The 21,475-nt window shown below is 39.9% G+C and overlaps 1 protein-coding gene across 1 annotated transcript in view; it reads left to right on the top strand.

The window, feature by feature from the left end:
* The window catches only part of PIK3C2A (phosphatidylinositol-4-phosphate 3-kinase catalytic subunit type 2 alpha), a gene marked incomplete in the record, with an annotated part of 1,553,204 nt that overhangs the window by 1,412,643 nt on the left and 119,086 nt on the right, over nt 1-21,475 (top strand). The window contains 1 exon segment of the mRNA XM_044082088.1: nt 16,340-16,465. Coding sequence (XP_043938023.1) covers nt 16,340-16,465 — 126 coding nt within the window.

Below are 21,475 nucleotides of genomic sequence, written 5' to 3' on the forward strand. Positions count from 1 at the left end.
GACCTTACAGGAAACAGTTCCAATGACTTTCCTCTGCCAGATCCAAGCACTTTTCTTTTGGCAGCCCCCTTAGGAGGAAAACTAGCACTTTTTTCATCAAATTGGCAAAAGATTACCCAAGACAAATGGGTCTTGAACATAGTGTCCCAAGGCTACAGGTTCCATTTTCACACCCTTCCAAGGGCAAAGGGTATGCCAGACCTGCCACACAACCAATGGGCAGAGGCACAAAAGCAAATTACAGCCCTCATGGACATGAGGGCCATTCAACAAGTACCACAACAAGAGCAGGAGCAAGGATTTTACTCCAGACTTTTCTTAGTGCCCAGAAAGGACAAAACCTGGAGACCAATACTGGACCTGTCTATACTAAACACGTTTCTGGAGGTTCCAAAATTCAAGATGTTGACTCTACAGCAGCTACTGCCCATGCTGGGCAAGAAGGCTTGGCTCGTAACTTTGGACCTAAAAGAAGCATAACCTGCATGTTCTAGTCCGACAATCCTGCAGAAGATACCTCAGATTCATAGCTGGCTCAGTGCACTACCAATTGTCTGCACTGCCCTTTGGCTTATCTACTGCACCCAGGGTCTTCACAAAATGCCTGGCACCAGTAATTACATTTTGCAGACAAACAGGAATTCAAATATATCCCTACTTGGACTGCCTTATTCAAGCAGAGAACAAAGACATACTTCTAAAGCATCTGGAGTTTGTAAAAAGATTACTAATTTGCCTAGGGTACAAAGTAAACAAAAAGAAATCAAAACTAGTACCCTCTCAAGAGGGAATATTCTTGGGTGCAAGCTTAAATACAACTGCCCAGATGGCTTATCTCACACCAGACAAACAAAAGCAACTGACTTCTTACTTCAAAAAGTTGGCAACAAAAACCCAGTTATCTGCAAGGAAAATCCTGCAGGCCTTGGGTTTCATGGCATCCTGCATTCTACTAATTCCATATGCCAGACTGCAGATGAGGAAACTACAATGGTATCTAAAAAGTGTTTGGACTCGGCATTGCCACAGCATGGAGACAGTAATTACCCTCATTCCCTGCCTGCAACAGGAGTTTTGATGGTGGGCACAGGCCTGTCACCACAACAAGGGTCTGCCATTCACTTTACCCACAGCCAGACAGACACTGACAAGGGATGCATCAGATTATGCCTGGGGGGCCCATATGGCAGGAAAATGTATTCAGGGCATATGGCCTTCAAGCCAGATGCATCTTCACATCAATCAATAAGAGATGTTCAGAATGCCCTGACAGCTTTCAAGGATCTACTTCATCCAGGACAGCTACTGATAAAGACAGACAATACTACAGTCATGTGGTACATAAACAAGCAGGGAGGTACACATTCCTACCCCCTCTGCAGACAAGCAATGACCTTATGGGACACAGCATTGACTTATCAAGTTCACCTGCAAGCACAATTCCTGCCAGGAAAAACAAATACTCTGGCACACAAACTAAGCAGAAACCTCATGGATCCCCACGAGTGGAAACTGTGGATCCACAAGTCTTCAGCATGATAACAAGGAAATGAGGATGCCCAGACATAGATCTATTTGCCTCCCCTCACAACTACCAATTACAGAAATTTTGCACAAGGATTTATCACAAACAAGCATGGAGAGTGGACGCACTATCCTTCAGCTGGAAAACTCTAACAGTATATGCCTTTCCTCCACTGCCTCTCCTTCCCAGAGTACTCCTAAAGGTCAGACAAGAGAAGCCAAAAATGATACTGATTGCACCAGACTGGCCACGCCAGCACTGGTACCCAATCCTAATGAGCTTGTCTCAAGGTCCAGCATGGATATTGCCTCAAACTTCTCACTTGCTGACCCAACAAAACAATCAGATCCTGCACAGCCAATGTAGGACCTTAAATCTGGCAGATAATGTAGCCATTCAGAACACTCCTCTTTCAAAAGCTGTTATGGATGTTATCTTGGAGGACAAGACCAGAAAATCTTATGCAGAAAAATGGAAGAAATTCTGTGCTTGGAACCAGGAACAAGGCATTGACACGTATGTACCAAATGTTCCTCAGATTTTACAATACCTAACTGAGATGCTGGACAAAGGCCTTTCCTTGTCATCAATTAAGATTCATGCCTCTGCCATTTCAGCTCATTACAATACGGAATCACCTATCTTTTCTCATCCTTTAATAAGGCAGTACCTTAGAGGGGCCAAAAACATCAGGCCTCCAAGGAGAGCACCAATTCCGGCATGGGACAGCAATTATGTCTTGGAAAATCTCACACTGCCTCCTTTTGAGCCAGCCTGAACAGCGGATATAAAATTCTTATCCTGGAAAACAGCTTTGCTCCTAGCAATAACCTCTGCAAGACGAGTCTCGGAGTTACAAGCACTCATGGCTGTGGAACCTTTTATCATTTTTCATCTAGACAGGGTTTCTCTGAGGACAAACCCAACATTTATGCCTAAGGTGGTGTCCAGTGTGGCCCTCAACCAAACCATTCACTTACCTACCTTTAATCCAAACCCACAGAACAAGGGTGAGAAAATTCTGCATTCTTTGGACATACACAGGCAGCTACGCTTCTACTTGGACAGAACTAAAGCTTTCAGAAAGACTGAGCAACTTTTAGTGTCATATGCTACAGGATCACAAGGAAAGGCTATCTCAAAACAGACTATTTCTAAATGGATAGGCCATTGCATCCATTTCTGCTATTCTCAGCATGGCAAATCAGTGCCTAAGGGCATTAGGCCTCATTCTACCAGAGCAGCAGCCACTTCAGCAGCCTTCCTCAGAGGAGTACCAACCAAAGATATCTTAGAGGCTGAAACTTGGAGTTCAGTGCACACTTTTACAAAGCACTACCACTTACCTCTTTACTCTAAATCCAGAGCAGGCTTCGACACTGCAGTTCTGCAGGGCCTCTTAGCCTCTCCTAATCCAGTTTAGTCCAGCCACCCATCCTCAGCTTTGGTATTCAACCCAAGAGTAATGACTGCAATAGTGAAACACGATGAACATAGTACAGTTGTGTACCTACCATAAATGTAGATGTTAGAGTGTATTCACTGTTGCAGTCCAGGTTACTCTCCCACCGTCCCCCTTTCCTTTGCTAGGGTTTATCTGTACTTCTCTATTCTATACAACCTATGTGGTGTATTTGCTTGTAGATGAAGGAAATGTTTCTTTACTGCATGTATGTTTATTGGCATAATATATTTAGGCTACCCTTTTGGGGGCACCTGACATCTGGGGCAAGAAAAACTGAAGAAAATGACATCAGCTGCATCTTTTATACCCCTGGCGCACTGACGTCAGGGAAGAGGCGACAGCAACCGATGCCGGACCAGGACTTTGGAATTCAGGCCGACTGCAGGTAGTCTGCCAGCAGGATAACCCAAGAGTAATGACTGCAACAGTGAATACACTCGAACATCTACATTTATGGTAGGTACACAACTGTACTTTTTGTCTTGGTTATATTACCAATAAAATTTGCACATGAGTGTCATCAAAACTCGCTCACTGCCATTCGGAAACCTATGTTGTGATATAGCTTGACTTCTAATGGTTAAACCTTTCTCAGGTTATACAAGAATGTGATAAAACGGAAGTTAGGATATATTATTTTGCAGCTAAATTAATAAGTCTTACCACAAAAACACAGGGCAGTAAGGGAAAAAATCAAATGCCATCATGGAAATATTGAATAGAAAGAAGCTAAAATAAGGCAAGAATTAAAATAGACAAATTTTCGGCAAATATCTACAGAGACCCTATGGAACATAACAAAGATGCTCAATGGATGGGAGTAGTAAAAGCGATAGTAAGAAGTACAAATGTACAGAATATGAAATGGGATAAAGTAACAGCCAAAAAATTGAAGCAAAATTAAGAAAAGCTCATAATCGGAAAAACCCAGTCCTAGATGCACTAGCACTGAATAAGAACTACGTGTATGCGCAATCCTGAACAACACTAACAGGAAAAATGGTGTTCATCCTTGAGTGAACCTGCAAGCTATCCTAAAAACTATAGACCAATAACTTGCCTTCCAACAATGTATAAACTATATTGGAATTGATGCCAGTAGAGTTTATAGTCATTTAGAAGAAAACTCAATCCTGGCAATAGAACAGGAGGGTAACAAAAAAAGTCATATTGAACAAAGGATTTTTTTTTCTTAATTAAAGTCGTAGTGGAGAACTATGAAAGGAGGAAGAATCTTAAGTATGACATGGATAGATTACAAAAAAGATTTTGACAGCATCACATATTCATGGATAAAGGAGTGTTTACAAATGTGTGAGATGCACCTACAATGATCACTTACATTAGTGATCATGAAACAGTGGCAGGATTTGCAGCTAAGCCATGATAAAGGACAAATTATTATCCCAGGGTTAAAAATTCATAGGGGGTTTTCCAGGTTGACTGTCACCACTGCGCTTTTTCTTGTCCTTAACCTGTTAAGCTGTTTACTTAACAGATTAGGTCATGGTTGCAATTTGGCTCCCAGAAAACAACAGAATATAAAAACTTCTCATCATCTTTTTGCAGATGTTTTAAAACTGTATAGCTCATCAGATGAGGAGCTGAAAACATGACGGCAAGTGTTCAAAACTTTCTCAGATTATACAAGGATGTCATGGTCTTAATAAATGTACAAAAGCAACATTTAAAGCAGGAAATCTGCAGAACCAAGAAAAGCGCTGCAGTACTCATGGGACAGGAATGTAATATAAAGGAACTTGAGCAAGAGGGAGTATACATACATTTGGGAATTGATGAAGGAGCGACAATGAAACATAAACAAATGCAAACAGAATTCTGTAAGGAATATTTTATAAGACTAAAATTAATGCTGAAAACAGCCCTGTCACCTAGGAACAAAGTCCAAGCTGTAAACCAGTTTGCTCCTCCTGTTCTAACTTACAGTATTGGGGTGATTGACGGGCCCCAAATCAGCTGGACAGGAAAACAAGAAAAATGCTTCACACTTATCAAATGATACTTAAAAATCTGTGCATACCAAGGTTATATATTCCTAATTCTGAAGGAGGTATGGACCTCCACAAAATTAATTTCTTGTGTAAGACTGCATACATATGTGCTGACCTCATCAGATCCAAACATAGTGAACATTTTGAAACATGAAGAAAATAAATCTTAAGATGACTACCCTGCTTAGGTTAGCAAAAGCATAATGGTGTCAAGCAGGAATGGAAATCAACCCAGAATTAGACAAATGTCAGGCAGCGATTGAATGTGCCAAAAAAAACAAACAAACAAAAAAGAATATAAGGAGAAGGATCAGATGAGACAAAAAGAAATGTGGAAAAGCCATTAATATAGTTGCAAGTACAGAAAATTCCTGGAACAACCTCGTGTCGCTCAGAATCTGACACAGAAATGGTTAAGGAGAAGTGAATTTAAACCAAAAGATGAAAGGTTAATATTGGTAGCCCAGGGTAGTGGACTATGCTCATGTTGGCTTGCAAAGCCCATTGAACATATGGGAGAAACATGACAAATGCATGTTATGTAAAACAGAACTGGAAAAGTTGCACGTCTTGTTGCTGGGTGTGATGCACTAATGGAAAGGGGACCTGTATCCTGAAAGTCATAATAATGTGGCCAAACTGTTGCATTAGGGATTTTGCAAACATTACAATATTGAAGTAGCTGAGAAGTGTTGGAAGTATGAGCCACAAAGCATTATAGAGAATGATGAAGTTTTGTGTGACATGGAATCACCCGTTATCAACAGTTCATAACATAGATGTGAGAAAACTCGATATAGTAGTCCATGAAAAGAAGACAAAAGTAGCATTGAAAATACTACACCCAATGATTAGTGTCTTGCATACAGAGAGAGAGAGAGAGAGAACCGTAAAATAACATATTTCCAGACAGAAATGAGGGCAGTGTGGAAGGAGGATGTCCAGACAGTTCCAGTAGTAGTAAGAGCAATAGGTCCCATAAAAAAGAATTTGCAGTCATATTTAGTTATGCTACTGATGCACGTAACTCCATATGAATTGCAGGAGTCATCATTTCTGAACACATTGCAGGTGCTGAGAAGAGCACTTTTGGTTAACAAAGACTGAAACAATATTAATTTCACAACCTCTAATCATACTTTGGTTTAGGAATGGGGTCCATTCCTTTTCATGATATTAGAAACCCAAATGTCTTAGAGAAATTAAATAGGAAGTTGTAAATGGTTAAAATTGTCAGATGATACAAGAATGACATTTAGTCTTTATAAATGTACAAAAACAGCATTTAAAACTGGAAAGCTGCAGCACCAAGAAAATATCAACCTTAGACAGGAATGCGATATTAAGAAACTTGAGCAAGATGGAGTGTATAAATATTTAAGAAAAAATTGATTTTTTTCAATAAAACATGAACAAATGCAAAGAAGCTCAGTAAGGAATATTTCGGAAGATTAAAACTGATATTAAAACTGCCTTGACATCTACAAATAAAGTCCAAACTTTAAATCAGTATGCCTTTCCTGATGTTCTTCGTGTTTCACTGTTGCAGTCATCACATTTGGGTTATCTGCTTGCAGTAGCCCTCAGTCGGCCTGATTATCAAAGTCCTTGTGTCCTGCGTCGCTTGCTGTCTTATCTTCCATGATGCCAGGTAGTCAGGGGTATAAAGCATGCAGCCGACGCCATTACATCTGTCTTTCTTGCCATGCGGTGAGCGAAGCAGAAGCAGTTCGTAAGTGCCGGTTGGCCGACTCCTGAAATTTTCATTTTCGAGTTTCAGATCCAAATTCTTCAACTAAGCTAAGTACCCCATTAGGGATCCTTTTTCTTGCTCTAAACCGATGGCAGTAAAAGTTAACAATTGTATTTCTTGTGAAAAGCAAATACCTCATAAAGATTTTCATTCGTACTGCATTCCTTGCTTAGGCCCAGACTATGACATACCTCGCTGTCGACTTTGTACCTTATTCAGACCTCGTACTATTCGTCGTCTTTTCATTTTCGCATATAAATATTTTGGTACTCGGTTCAATTATCCAGAAATGGCTTCGGTAAGCCACCCGGCTACCGACATTCCGAAAAAACGCAAAGATAAAGACAGAGACAGACTGCATAGGTCCAAAGCTGCCGACGATGCTTCTCCTAAACTAGTTGCCAGTTCACCAGTACTCACTGACATGCTTTTGCAGCCCCTGATGCCCACTACTTCAGATTTGCAGGCCTCTACTGAGACCCATTTGGAGTCCAGTATGCCGCGAGATGCTGCTTCGACTGGAACCTGTGGATGTCTCTACCTTGGATGGGTCCGGAGCCGCTGTGCAGGCACCGGCTTCTGAGGGTGTATTTAGGCCTACTAACTTTGCATATTAAACCAATGCCATGTTCTTCTTCAAGACCTAAAACTCGAGCCATGCCCAGAAAACTGACGCCCAGACTGCATGGTCAGGCCCCTATGCCTAAAAGACAAATGATAAGAATGGCTGAAGACCTTATTACTCTAATCAGGGGAAGCCACCCTTCTCCCTCTGAGAGACCTAGGACTGATTTTCCTTCTGATTCTTCTGATCAGGATTCTGAAATGTCTGTTTGCTCTGATGACCTGGATTTGCCCTTATCTACCTCTGAGGATTGTGATGCAGAGGACTCCATTCCCTCTGTTTTCCCTCCAGAGGATTTCTCTTTTGGTGAAACCTTGCATACTTTTAGGGAGCATTTCTGCTCGGAAAGCCAGGATTACTCTGACTCCAAAAAGAGGCTTAGAGAATTTTTACTCTGCCTCAACACAGGACTTTAGCTATCCCGCCTGTACTGGACATTGTAGATGCCTTCTCGGAATCTAGCCTGGCCCCTGACACTTTCCCTCCTGCTCCCAGAAAATCTGATAGGTATTACAGGGTACCTGACTCTCACAAATTCCTCTTTAAAAATCCTACTGCAGATCCTGAGACCATTTCACAGGGACCCAAGGGCATTAAGGCTACTACTGCCAAAAATCCGACCCCCTCTGATAGAGATTCCAGGGTGCTGGATAGATGGGGTAAGAAGGGTATACACTTTTGCAATTTTGGTCATTAGGGCCTTAAACTGCCAGCTTCATATGTTAAAGTATCAGCAGCATATTATTGGATTGCTTAAACAGAAAATGATGATGATTCCTGACTGTGCTGAAAATAAAGAATTACAGGATTTAATGCATTCTGCTGAACAAGTTGGAAAACATACTTTTCAATGTGGTTTTGATTCATTAGAGGCATCTTGCAGGGCTGCTGTCACTGGGTCTGTACTTAGAAGGCATGCTTGGCTTAAGGAGCAATCTTTGCCAGATCATGTTAAAGCAAAATTACTGGATGCTCCCTTAAACCAAGACTGCCAGTTTGGCAACAAAGCAGAAGTACTGAAAAAGATGGAGGAAAAAGCTAAATCTATGCAAACTGTTAAAGATTTCCTGCAAGTGCAGCCTCCCAGATTTATTAGGCATTGGCCCTCTAAGAATTGGTGCTTTCCTGCCTCTTCCAGGCCTTCCCAGTCCAAACCCAGAACCAGCAGAACACCCAGGCTTCAGCCCCAAGGTACTCACAGGCCTAAGCAGTGGGGGGCTCCCACTTCCAAAGCAGGGAGTAGTAAGACTCCCCCCTATGGTAAACTGTCTCAATGACTTAACTTTAAACCTTCCAAGCCCTGCTCAACTGACTGTTCCTTTAGAGGGGAAAGATTGCCCTGCGTGCAAAAAATTGGAAACTCATTACCCGGGACAAATGTGTTTTAAATATAGTTTCCCAAGGATACAGATTCCACTTCCACTCATTACCACCCCCAAACGGTTGACCAGACCTACCCCCAAATCAGTGGGCAGAGGCTCAAAAGCAAGTTCTCTCTCTTAAGCATCAGGGCTATTCAGCCTGTCCCAGAAGAAGAATGGGAGCAAGGTTTCTACTCGAGACTTTTCCTGGTACCCAGAAAAAATAATTCCTGGCGTCCTATCCTGGACCTGTCTATCCTAAACACATTTTTGGTAATCCCAAAATTCAAGATGCTAACTCTTCAGCTGCTTCTTCCCATGCTAGACAAAAATGCCTGGTTGGCAACACTGGATTTAAAGGAAGTCTAACTGCACACCCCAATAAGAGAATCTTGCAGAAGATATCTACGCTTCAGAGCAGGCTACATGCCCTATCAGTTCTCTGTACTCCCCTTTGGCTTACCTACTGCGCCCAGGGTATTCCACAAAGTGCCTAGCTCCAGTCATTGCATTTTGCAGGCAAATAAATATTCAGATATACCCATACCTGGACGAATGTCTAATTCAGGCAGAAAGCCAGGACATACTATTAAATCATCTGGCATTTGTAAAGAAATTGCTAACTTCTCTGAGGTACACCATAAACGAAAAGAAATCACATCTTGTACCCTGCCAACAAATTGTATTCCTGGGAGCAAGCTTGAATACAACTTCCCAGATGGCCTACCCCATGCCAGAGAAACAAGCTCATTTGACAGCCTACTTCAAACTACTTGCCACAAAGACCCAGCTGCAAGGAAAATACTGCAAGCCCTGGGGTTCATGGCCTCTTGCATTCTACTAATTCTGTATGCAAGACTGCATATGAGGAAACTACAATGGTAGCTAAAAAGCCTATGGTGTCAACATTCTCAGGATCTAGAATCAATTATTCCTATCATACCTTGTCTACAGACCCTGCCACCAAAACAAGGGACTGCCATTCACTCTACCCCCTGCCGCCCAAACCCTAACAGATGCATCAGACTATGCATGGGGGGCTCACTTGGCAGGGCAGTGCATTCAGGGCAAATGGAACCCAAGTCAAATGCACCTGCATATCAATCAAAAAGAAATGTTAGCTGTACATAATGCTCTGACAGCCTTCAAGGACAACATTCTTCCAGGACAATTATTGGTAAAGACGGACAACACCACTGTTATGTTGTACATAAACAAGCAGGGGGAACCCACTCATACCCTCTCTGGAGACTAGCCATGGCTCTGTGGAACACACCCTTGAGCTACCAAGTACACCTACAGGCTCAATTCCTGCCAGGAAAGCTAAATACACTGGCAGACGACCTAAGCGGAAATCTCATGGAACCATACGAGTAGAAACTGGCACCAAAGATATTCAACATGTTGAGAAACAAATGGGGGAGCCCAGATATAGACCCGTTTGCCCCCCCCCCCCCCAGAACTACCAATTGGACAAATTCTGCACAAAGACTTCCCACAAACAAGCTTGGAAAGTGGATGCCCTGTCCTTCACCTGGAAAAACCTATCAGTTTATGCCCCCCTCCCTCTGCCTCTCCTCTTCAAAGTGCTCCTAAAGATCAAACAGGACAAACCAAGGACAATACTGATTGCACCAGACTGGCCATGCCAACACTGTTACCCTCTCTTGTACAGTGTGTCACTGCTGGCACCATGGCACATGCCTCAGACTCCTCCTGCCCTGTTGTCCCAGCAGGAGGGCCAGATTCTGCACCCACAGCTTCAAACCCTGAACCTGGCAGCCTGGCTAATTACCTGATCTCTCCATTACCATCCCTCAGTAAGCAAGTGATGGATGTCATTCTGGAGGCAAGGAGGCCTAGTACTAGAAAATCATATGCTGAAAAATGGAAAAGATTCTGTTCCTGGAGCCAAACACAGCGGATGGGAACAGCAGCACCCAGTTTACATCATATTCTTTAATACTTAACGGAGATGCTTCACAAGGGCCTTTCCTTTTCTTCCATCAAAATTCATGCCTCAGCCATTTCAGCACATTACAATACAGAGCCACCCCTCTTCTCTCATCCACTGCTGAAGCAATTCCTCAGAGGGGCCAAAAACTTGACCACCCAGGAGAGTCCCTTCTCCAACCTGGGACCTTAACTTTGTATTTGAAAAGTTCACTCTACCTCCCTTTGAGCCAGCTGCAATTGCAGAGCTGAAATTACTTTCTTGGAAAACAGCCTTCCTTCTAGCCATCATTTTAGCAATAAGGGTGTCTGAATTACAGGCCCTCATGGCATTTCATAATCTTTCATGCGGACAGTGTGTCCCTCAGGACCAATCCCTCCTTCATGCCCAAGGTGGTATCCAGTGTGGCCCTTAATCAGTCCATTCATTTGCCAACCTTCTTTTCTAATCCACAGAACAAAGGGGAACGTATACTGCACTCCTTGGGCGTGCACAGACAACTTAGATTTTGCTTGGACAGGACTAAGCCTCTCAGAAAATCTGAACAGCTGCTGGTTGTGTTAGCTGCAGGGGCAGAGGGGAAGGCCATTGCAAAGCAAACCATTTCTAAGTGGATAGGCCATTGCATTCATTTCTGCTATAAGCACCATGGAAGACCTACCCCACAGGGGATAAGACCACATTCAACCAGGGCTGCATCTACCTCTACAGCCTTTCTCAGAGGTTTCCCTACCAGGGACATCCTAGAAGCTGCTACCTGGAGTTCTGTACATACCTTCACCAAGCATTACCACTTGCCAATGTTTTCTAAATCCAGAACTGGCTTTGCCACTGCAGTGTTGCAGGGCCTTATAGCTGGTCCTAATGCTATCTGATTACCTCCTCCCATCCTTAGCTTTGTGAATCTACCCAAATGTGATGACTGCAACAGTGAAACACGAAGAACATAGCACAGTTGTGTACACTTACCATAAATGTAGATGTTTGAGTATATTCACTGTTGCAGTCCTGGTTACCCTCCCTCCAGCCCCCTGACTTCTATTAACTATATCTCTTTTCTTGTTTACTATGCTTAAAGCTTTTTGGTGCATTTGCTTTTTTGTTGGAGGTGTAACTTTGTATATGATTGCTTCCCATTAGGGGTCACCTGACTTATGGGGCAAGAAAAACTGATGCAATGATGTCTGGTACATGCTTTATACCCCTGACTACCTGACATCATGGAAGATGAGACAGCAACTGATGCAGGCCCCAAGACTTTGATAATCAGGCCGACTGAGGACTACTGCAAGCAGATAACCCAAATGTGATGACTGCAACAGTGAATACACTCAAACATCTACATTTACGGTAAGTGTACACAACTGTACTTTCTAACTTCCCCAGTTTTGAGCTGAACAACCTGCCCCAAAAATTATTGGATTAGTTGGGAAGGAAAACAAAAAAGCTTTATGCTTTTATTGAATGATATATAAAAGTCAGTGTATACCAAGATTATGTATTCCTTGCATTGAAAGAGGTATGGGCCTCCTCAAAATTGACTGCATTTATAGATCTGCATTTGTGGGACTGCATACATCTGCTAACCTCATCACATCTAAACATAGGGAAAGTTTGAAAACATATAGAGAAGTCTAAGATGATATCTTTGTTTAATAAAAATAAAATGCGGCTGGAATATGTAACGGAAAAGCCACACACTTTATTAACAAAAGCAATACAGAGCAGTTGCATGTGTGTGGCTTTTCTGTTGCATATTCCAACTATTTCTTATTTTTATTAGTTCATCTTGTTTGCTACCTTTTTAGTTTGATGATGTCTTTGCTTAGCAGAAGCATTTTGGTGTCAGGTGGGAGTGCAACTGAAACCAGAAGCAGATAAAAATCATATAGTAAATGTGCCAAAAAAAAACATTTTTGCCCATGGGGTTGGAGTGTCAGTTCAACAGTGGCAATCATCTTGAGCCAAGGTTCACTTCGCTAGGTGGCTATCATCTCCTTTCTCATTGTTTCTCCCTCTGTTCTTTTCCCATGGGAAATGCAGTAAAACTGAGGGACTGACCAGTTTTCTGTCTCAAGGGACTTAATGCTGCTGACTTGAAATTGTTTTGGGGATAATTCTTGTGCATCTGCCTGTACATCCCCACACTTGTGAGCTGATGTCACGGTGGACTTGTGATCTTGGGAAGGTAAAGTTTTGCTACCCCAGCCAGATGACAGCATTGATAACCCATGTGTTAGTAATACTGTTAAGGTAAGATTTTGCACAATGATACTGTCACCCATTCTCAACAGTTCAAAAATAGAAGTGAGAAAAACAGGTGCAGTAGTCCATGAAAAGACAAAAGTAGCTATAATTAAAATTGCTACATGCAGTAATCATTAGTATTGCATACAGAGAGAAACAAAGTTATAAAATGTCTGGGTTTGCAGGCAGACATAAGAGCAATGTGGAAGAAAGATACCCAGATAGTTCCAATAGGAGCATTGGGTATAATAAAGACTTTACACTCGTATGTAGATATGCTACCAATACACATAACTCTATATGAATTACAGAAGTAGGCAACTCTGGACATATTGCTGGTGCTGAGAAGAATATTATTGGTTAACATCAAAGACTGAAACAGTACTAAGTTCATTACTGTAATTGTACTCTGATTTAGAAATGGGATTCGTTCCCATCACGGTATTAGAAACACCAAAAATTAAATTAGCAATAGATATCAAAATATCTAAAAAAAAAAAAAAATCTGGACCCAGTTTCATTATCTGAAGTCAGGAACCTTCTTTACCTTCATTGTCATGCTGCCAACTTCATGTTTTCTTAAACATTCTAGTAAAAATAAAAAAAAAATAAACTGTTTTACTAAACCTTCCTGGAGCTGTATCTTACCCTTATTGTAGTCATTGTACAGGACAGTTTCAGCATATATATATATATATATATATATATATATATATATATATATATATATATATTTATTAAGATTAGCAACTAAGCAGCAAATACTATTATTTGTCCATTTATGCTAACAAATTTTTTAAGAGAATTATAGCATCGGCCATATTTAATAAACAGTAGTTTTAATGCTTATTTCATCTATTAAATCCCATAGTCTAAACTTAATTTAATCCTCTTCCATAACAGTCTTTCTGCTGAAATAGGCCACCTGTGAAAAAAGGGCTTGCTGCCTGCATTACAATTGCCAGAAACTATCTTTTATACTTAAAATCTTCATCCTGTAAACAAGAAAAGTCTTGTATATGCTACCTCTTTCAGTTTTAGGGAGGATATCCAAATCCTCACCTCCATTTCCTTCTCCTCCTTTGTAAATGGAGACTCTGAAGCTTGTTTTTGTATTTGAAAACTCACTCCATTTAGTAAGAAAAAAAGTACTGCATGGTACCTTTCCTTGTTATTCTGTCATTAATTTCAAAATTCATTCACGTTGTTCATCATTTTGTTGGGAATGCACATAAAATAAATTCCTTCCTTCCATCTAGTTTTCTTTTTTTTTTATTTTCAATAAACAACACAGAAATCAAAAATATCAGCGTATAACTATTTACATTGACAAATATTTTTAAAATACATGCTTAACTTTGCCTATAAATGACAGTTAATTGAAATTGCTGCTTTTCTTTCATTCAGTCTTAAAAGAACTAGTAATTTCTGTAGTATGCATAGTATCCCAGTTTAATGCATCCTTTAAAGTAGGTGCTTTTTCTTTTTTCTAATTTAATACAATTCTCAATATTGCTAGTAAGATCTGTAATAAGGAGCATTCTTTTAATTTTACGCAAGATTGCCAACTTATATAATGAAATTATCCAATTTTAAAGATTTTTTTAAAGAAATGAAGGAATATATGGACCTTGATAATTTAGTCAGTAATGTTATTCTGTGGGATTACTTTATATTTATCAAAAAATTAAAGAACGGTATTTCATCTTGTTTTTCTTACATGATATCCCTAATTGATACACCAGTTATCCTCCTTATGCCAAGGCTCATTCTGCTAAGTGTAAAATGGTACCATTTCAGGGACTTTTATGAAACAAAGATAATAAGTTGGTAAGTCTTCTCAATAAGAAAAGTTTTCACATAGAATCCAGTATGTATCACCGTTTGGTCTTGCATGTGTTTCACACAGTTGAGTCCCTTTCAGTCCCCCTCAAATTCCTTTTCCTTGACTTGGCATTTAACCCCACCAGTTTTTGACTGCCAAATTTTATGTGCCTATCTGAAAACTATTTTTTTCTCCATCCAGATCCTCGCATTGTTATCCAGTTAACTCAGTTTTATTGAGCTCCAACAGAACTGCCGCAGTCAGTATCTCCATTGCTACACCTTGAGTATTCACTTCGGCATTCATTTCAGCTTCACTTTTCTCAGTCACACTCAGGGTTTTCTCTTCAGTGTATGAAACACTGTTTTGTTTATTATGCAGGTTTTCTACAACATTTTTGGTGAAATGGACAAATAAGTACTCCCCAAACTATCACTTTGTCAACTTTCACAGTAAGAGTCAAAGATCCTTTTCATCTTCAGGTATCACAAGCTCTCTTATATGCTGCATTTATTTGAATGTTGGTTACATCCATTTTATACAATGTTGTTGCACATATTAATACTTAAAACTCCTCCAGAAATATGTACAGTCATGTTAAAATTATGATAAATTATTGTACACATTTTACTGTGTTTTTCTGTTCGGTAGTTAATGTATTTTGTGATGTGTTACTGTCATGCAGATATCTTTATGCTGAGCTTTTACTCCTTAAAGAATATCGGCCTGGCACAGACACACAACCTTGTTATTTGGGCATGATTTTTGCAAAATCTTCATTATCTCCTGAATCTGAGTCAAGAATTTTAACGTAGTAAAGGATACAGTCATCTTCTTTTTAATTACTGTTTTAGTTGCAGGGTTTTAAATGCTTGCTTTGTTTTGTTCTTTATTTCTGTGTTAAGCTAAACATTTTTATAAACACGGTTAGTGATTTCTGTAAGCTGTTTCTTTTTATTATGTCCTTAGTAAAGCCACAAATTTACTGAGGTAGTATTTATTGTGCTTGCATGCATTGACCCTTCTGAGAACTCCAATAGTTGATGAAAACCATTTCCCAGGATTTATCATAACTATGACTTATTTTTAGTTAACTTGTGTTATAAAAAACATATTACTAAAGCCTATGTTGACATTAACCAAAAAAAAAACTCAGTAGAGTACTTAAGACAGCATAAATGAAAAAAAATGCATGTTTTCAAATTTAATGATGGCATAGTATGCAAAATTATATGAGTGACTGGCTTTGTCAGCACTTTAGTTGCCCATATTCCTTAATTCAGATGTATTTTGTGTTAAGGACTAAAAGTCTGTTGCACATCGGTTATAATCATTAGACTTAGTGAATTACTGCATCACAGCTTTTTAAGCCATTTTGTTATGCAAGATGTTGCTGTTGTTTAGTTTTTTGTAATACTTAATATCGTGTGATGTAGTTTTTTTTTTTTAAGCATTGAGCAGATTAGTATGCTGACCATGTTTTATAGAAACTTAAGTTTTTAGATACAATGCAGTTTTACTGAATTGTGAAAATGTATTAGTTTAATTACAGAAAATTATGATTTCTTACAGGTTACAGATGATGGCACAGATCCAAACCCTTATGTGAAAACATATTTACTTCCAGATCCGCATAAGACTTCTAAGCGCAAAACAAAAACTTCCAGAAAAACACTGAACCCTACATTTAATGAAATGGTAAGTTAAGATTCTTAAGGTGCAGAGAGACTTTGCATGTGCAGAAGTATGGTAATGTGGCTGGATGTTTAAATGTAAAATATAACAATTTTCGTTCCATGCCTGTTATGGAGAACTTTTAACTCTTTCTTACTGTGATTGGTGGAGATTCCAGATAGGTGACCTCATCCTGAATACAAATGTTATCCTAGATGCAATCTTTATTAGTCATTAAAACAGTGAACTTCCTACTATCTTAGAACACGTTTCTTGTGAAATCTTTTTCACACTGGAAAACTGTTCTCCCCAATGACTTGTCCCACAGATACAGAGTTCAAGTGTAATTTGTAAAGATGGTGGTAGGCAGGTTCCCCCTTCATTTCTTTCCCACCACAATGTTTGTTCATGCCATTAAAGGAAAACTCCACCCTAGAACTAAAAAAATGTTTTTTTGAGTCTATCTTTGTTTCCAGACATATTTTAACACCTCAGAATAACTCTAAGTGCTTTATTTGTATTTTGAGCATGTTTCCCACAACAGGGCTACCGATAGGGCTTGATATAGCAATGTGATCTTCTTCTTCTGCTTCAACCCTTTCTCTTTCCCATAAAACATTTCAAGTCTTCTTTCTATGACTCATGCCAGACATAAGGAAGTCACTGTGAATTCCCATGCCATTGACATATAATGGGAAATGTGTGACTCACTGTCAGTTTGTATTCCTTCTGCAAGAGGGCTGCTTCTTTTCTTTGGCTAATCACCCACATTTATGTTTTGCTCAGAGCTTCTTTTGTACTATACTTTGAAGTTATCTACCTGCAGTCACAGAAGTATCTAAATTAGAGGCCTTTGTTCTAGGTGTTCTTTTGTAGTCCAACATGAATTGACAGTCCCCTCCCCCAATACTACTGCAAACGTGTTAAAACTGTCACTGCAACAGTCAGCTCAGAATTGAAAGGAAGGGACATCCAGTCTAAATGTCTTCCCCTCTGCCTGCAGTAAGAGTTATGTATTTATTTAATCACTCTGCCAGCAGTAGAGAGAAATATTTATATAAACACTTTCAATTTAATTTTTGCAAGCAATTGTTGATTATTTCAGTGTGTTTTATTACTAGTAACTTTTGATTAAACCCCATTTCTGTATACAAGCCATTATTATGTTAACTTATTTTTGCGTCCGCATTTCTTTTTGAGTTACAGTTGACTTGTGACATGCTGTTTTGGTAATTTTACAGCAAAACAGTAATGTGCAAACCTGACTTCATGATACTGGCTCAGTAAAAGGATGTACTGAAATATCACTGTAGTCTACAGTCCATGTATTGAAACATTTTTTTTTGGGGGGCTGGGTTGTCCCTTACTGAATATTTTAGGGAATTAAAGTATCACTTGCATTGCGCATACTCCACAGTGCTCTGTATGGAATAGTCAAACTCAGATGTGCAGCTATTCAGGATGTGCAACATAATAGCTTTGGCAGGGAAAATGTTTTGTAAAGGAGAAAGGGGTTGGTTTGCTTTTTCTGTTTTGAAAAAATTTAGCAAAATGTAGAATCAGTGCATGACTGTCTTTGTTTGAGTTGTTTGTAAGGTTTGCAAAGTAATAGTGGGAGGACCCCACAGCAAATGAGAATAGTAAATGTATGTGCACATACAGTAAAGGAAAAAATAACTCAAGGAAGCACCTTGTGTTGAGGGAGGTACCCTCATGACTGAAAGGTAAGAGGTATGAGACATGTTTTATTCTGTCAATGTACAAATGTATGAGAGAAAGCAAAAAAAAAAAAACTAAGTTAAAAGGTATAGATAAAGTTAAAACAAGTTCATGAGCCGCACCGCATGATTGGGACGTAGACTGTAAACTGTGAAAACAAATTCATGAGCCCACACCATGATTGGGGACGTACCCTATACAACAAGTTCATGTGCCCACAGCATTCTTGGGATGTACCAAATCAAATACAGAAAGTGATCTTACACTGGCAAGCTTTAAGACTTTGAGTCTATTAAGTGCTCAAAATCACTGTACATAGTTTCAGTAAAAATGTAGAAAGGTTACTGAGGATAAGCGGTTAACTTTACAAATCAGGCAGCTGGAAAACCCAAGCAGTTGAGGCAGAAGCAGAGGGAGGAGTAGAGAAATTGCTAGAGCATTTAGCAAAAGTGCTAGCCGAGGGGAACAAGGTGCAGTTTGGTTGCCAACAGCGAGCTGGCAGTGACCCTCTGGCTTCATCTAACACATCATGCTTCAGTTGTGGACCAACCACGAGCTGGCAGTGACCCTCCGGCTTCATCTAACACATCTTGCTTCAGTTGTGGACCAACCACGAGCTGGCAGTGACCCTCTGGCTTCATCTAACACATCTTGCTTCAGTTGTGGACCAACCACGAGCTGGCAGTGATGCTCCGGCTTCATCTAACACATCTTGCTTCAGTTGTGGACCAGCCACGAGCTGGCAGTGACCCTCGGGCTTCATCTAACACATCTTGCTTCAGTTTTGGAGAAGCAGCACATTGGAGAGGGGAATCCCCACACAGGCAAATGCAGGGAGTCCAAGATACGTGGACTGAATGGCAACCAAGTTAAAATAATGCAGTTTTTCCAAGACCACCGCCTTAGATTGGAGGGAGCCAGGAAGCTCCATACTGACTAAGTCAAGCAAAAAATATGAAAGCAAATTTTAACCCTCTACTGCCAATAGATCAAAATGGACCTTATGTTAAGATCAAAATAAATTAAAAGAAAAGCACCTTTTCTGGTGGACACTGGAGGCACTAGGCCAGTGTTAAAAATTACTTCAGATATTCAGACACCAGTATCAGAGCATAAAGTAAAGGCAATTGAGTCCCACATACTATGGTTATGTATCCTGTTTTGGAACCCATCCCAATTTCTTTTGGTCTGATAGAAGAAAAGCATTATTTTCTTTTGAATTAATCTGCACCAGTAAATCTGCTAGGAAGAGCTTTGTTATGCAAGCTGGGTTCTACTATTTACTGTTCCCCAGAAGTGCTGTTTGAAAATGTTCTGAAAGAATCAGATGGGGAAGTTTGGGCAGTTTTAGCAGAAGGTAAGGAACACTCTGTTGGAAGCATACACAGATGGAGAGTTACTACAGCAGGTACCTGCCAACTTGTAGGCAAAGCATGCAAATGAACTAGGTATACTGAAATCAACAGAACCAGTAAAAATAAAATTACTCATCAAAACCTCTTCCTAGAGTGTCACAATATCCGCTAAACCCCGAAGCAGAGCAGGGAATCAAACCTGTAATTTAGTGTCTGATACAGCAAGGAATAATAATATCATCTAAAAGCCCTTTTAACACTCCTCTTTTTTTCCATTTAAAAAGGCAGGAAAAGATACTTATAAATATGTACAAGACTTAACACCTGTAAATAAATGAGTATTGGCTACTTTTCCTATTGATCCAAATCCACCACCAGTACTGCGTTGCATACCACCTACAGCTAGTTAGTATTCTGGCATACATTTATGTTCTGCATTCTTTTCTATACCTGTTCAACCTGACAATCACTTTCCGTTTGCTTTTACTTATCAGGGACAACAAAATACCCCTACATGGTTGCCACAAGGAAATACTGAAAATCCTTCATTATTTTTTCAAAGTCAGAAAAAAGATTTGGAGAATGTGACATTTCCTGGTGTGATTGTGTTGGTACAATACATAGATGGTTTACTAATAGCATAAAATTTCCTTCAGCAATGTCAGCAGGATACCTTGCATTATCAGAGTATCCTTGCAGAAAAGGGACACAAAGTTTCTAGAGAAAAACTACAATTGTCACCTCAGGTACATTATCCTGGTCAATTAATATCAGAGGGTAGCAGGCTAGTGTTACCATCTAGTATTCATACAATATCTAAGGCCCCAGATCCGACTACTCAGCGACAGCTTAGGTCTTTCCTATATATGACAGGATACTGCAGACAGTGAATTCCTAACTACGCAGACATTTCAAAACCTTTGACAAATCTTTTAAAGCAGCATATACCACAGATTCTCCTTTGTAATAGTGAAGAGGAAAATTAATTTCATAATTTTAAACCAGCTTTAGCTACTGCCCCAACTTTAGGGTTACCAGACTATGATAAAACTTTTATTCTGTCATGAAAGAAATGGATTTGCTCAATGAGTACTTGCACAAAACATGAGGACAGTTACCGTCCATTAGCTTATTACTGCATGGAACTTGATTCTGTTGCAAAAGGTTTTCCACCCAGTTTAAGGGCAGTTGCTGCTGCTGCCATTATAGTTAATCTTGCACAATCACTGTTGCTTGGGCATGATCTCACAGTAGCTGTCCCTCATTCTGTATAATCACTTTTGCTTAAAATGAAAACTCAACCACTATCAACTGCACATCTAAATCGATTAGAACTTACTCTTCTTTCTGATCCATCTATTTCTATGATCCACTGTCCTGTTCTAAATTCTGTATCTCTGTTCCCTGCTGCTGCTGATGGTGAAGCACATGATTGTGCGTGTGTAACTATTTGCTTTCTCCTAGGAAGGACTTCAAAGATACTCCTTTAACCAATGCTGAACTGAACTTGTTCTTGGATGGCTCGTGGAGGAAATCAGAGACCAATTGACTGTGGGAATAGCCATCTGCACCAAAGAGACAATATTGTTGCAACAAAGATTAGAAGGTGTTCACTCTGATCAAATAGCTGTGTTATTAGCTTTGCAAAACGTTGATGTGTTAGCCCAAGACAAGGTTCATAGGTAGGTATGAGGCTATCTACCCAAGGGCATTTATAAGCCTAGCCAGAGTGTGTCGGCTTTCGCTGCCTCATTGATTAATTAACTGATAGTCTGTCAAGGAGAGCCAATGAAGTGATCCCAAGGGTGTATTTTCTGTTACCCATCCACTCGTCAAGGTTTTCTTGAAGAGTGTTAGTGAAGGGCTCTGCCTAATGTAGTTTGGAAGTTTGTTCCAAAGCATGAGGAGTCTGTGACAGGAATATATCCCTCCAGAATGTTCTATTTATTGTTGTGGTGAG

The sequence above is a fragment of the Protopterus annectens genome, chromosome 9.part0 (genome assembly GCF_019279795.1).
Source record: "Protopterus annectens isolate FY-2018-M chromosome 9.part0, PAN1.0, whole genome shotgun sequence".
NCBI classification, from domain to species: Eukaryota; Metazoa; Chordata; order Ceratodontiformes; family Protopteridae; genus Protopterus; species Protopterus annectens.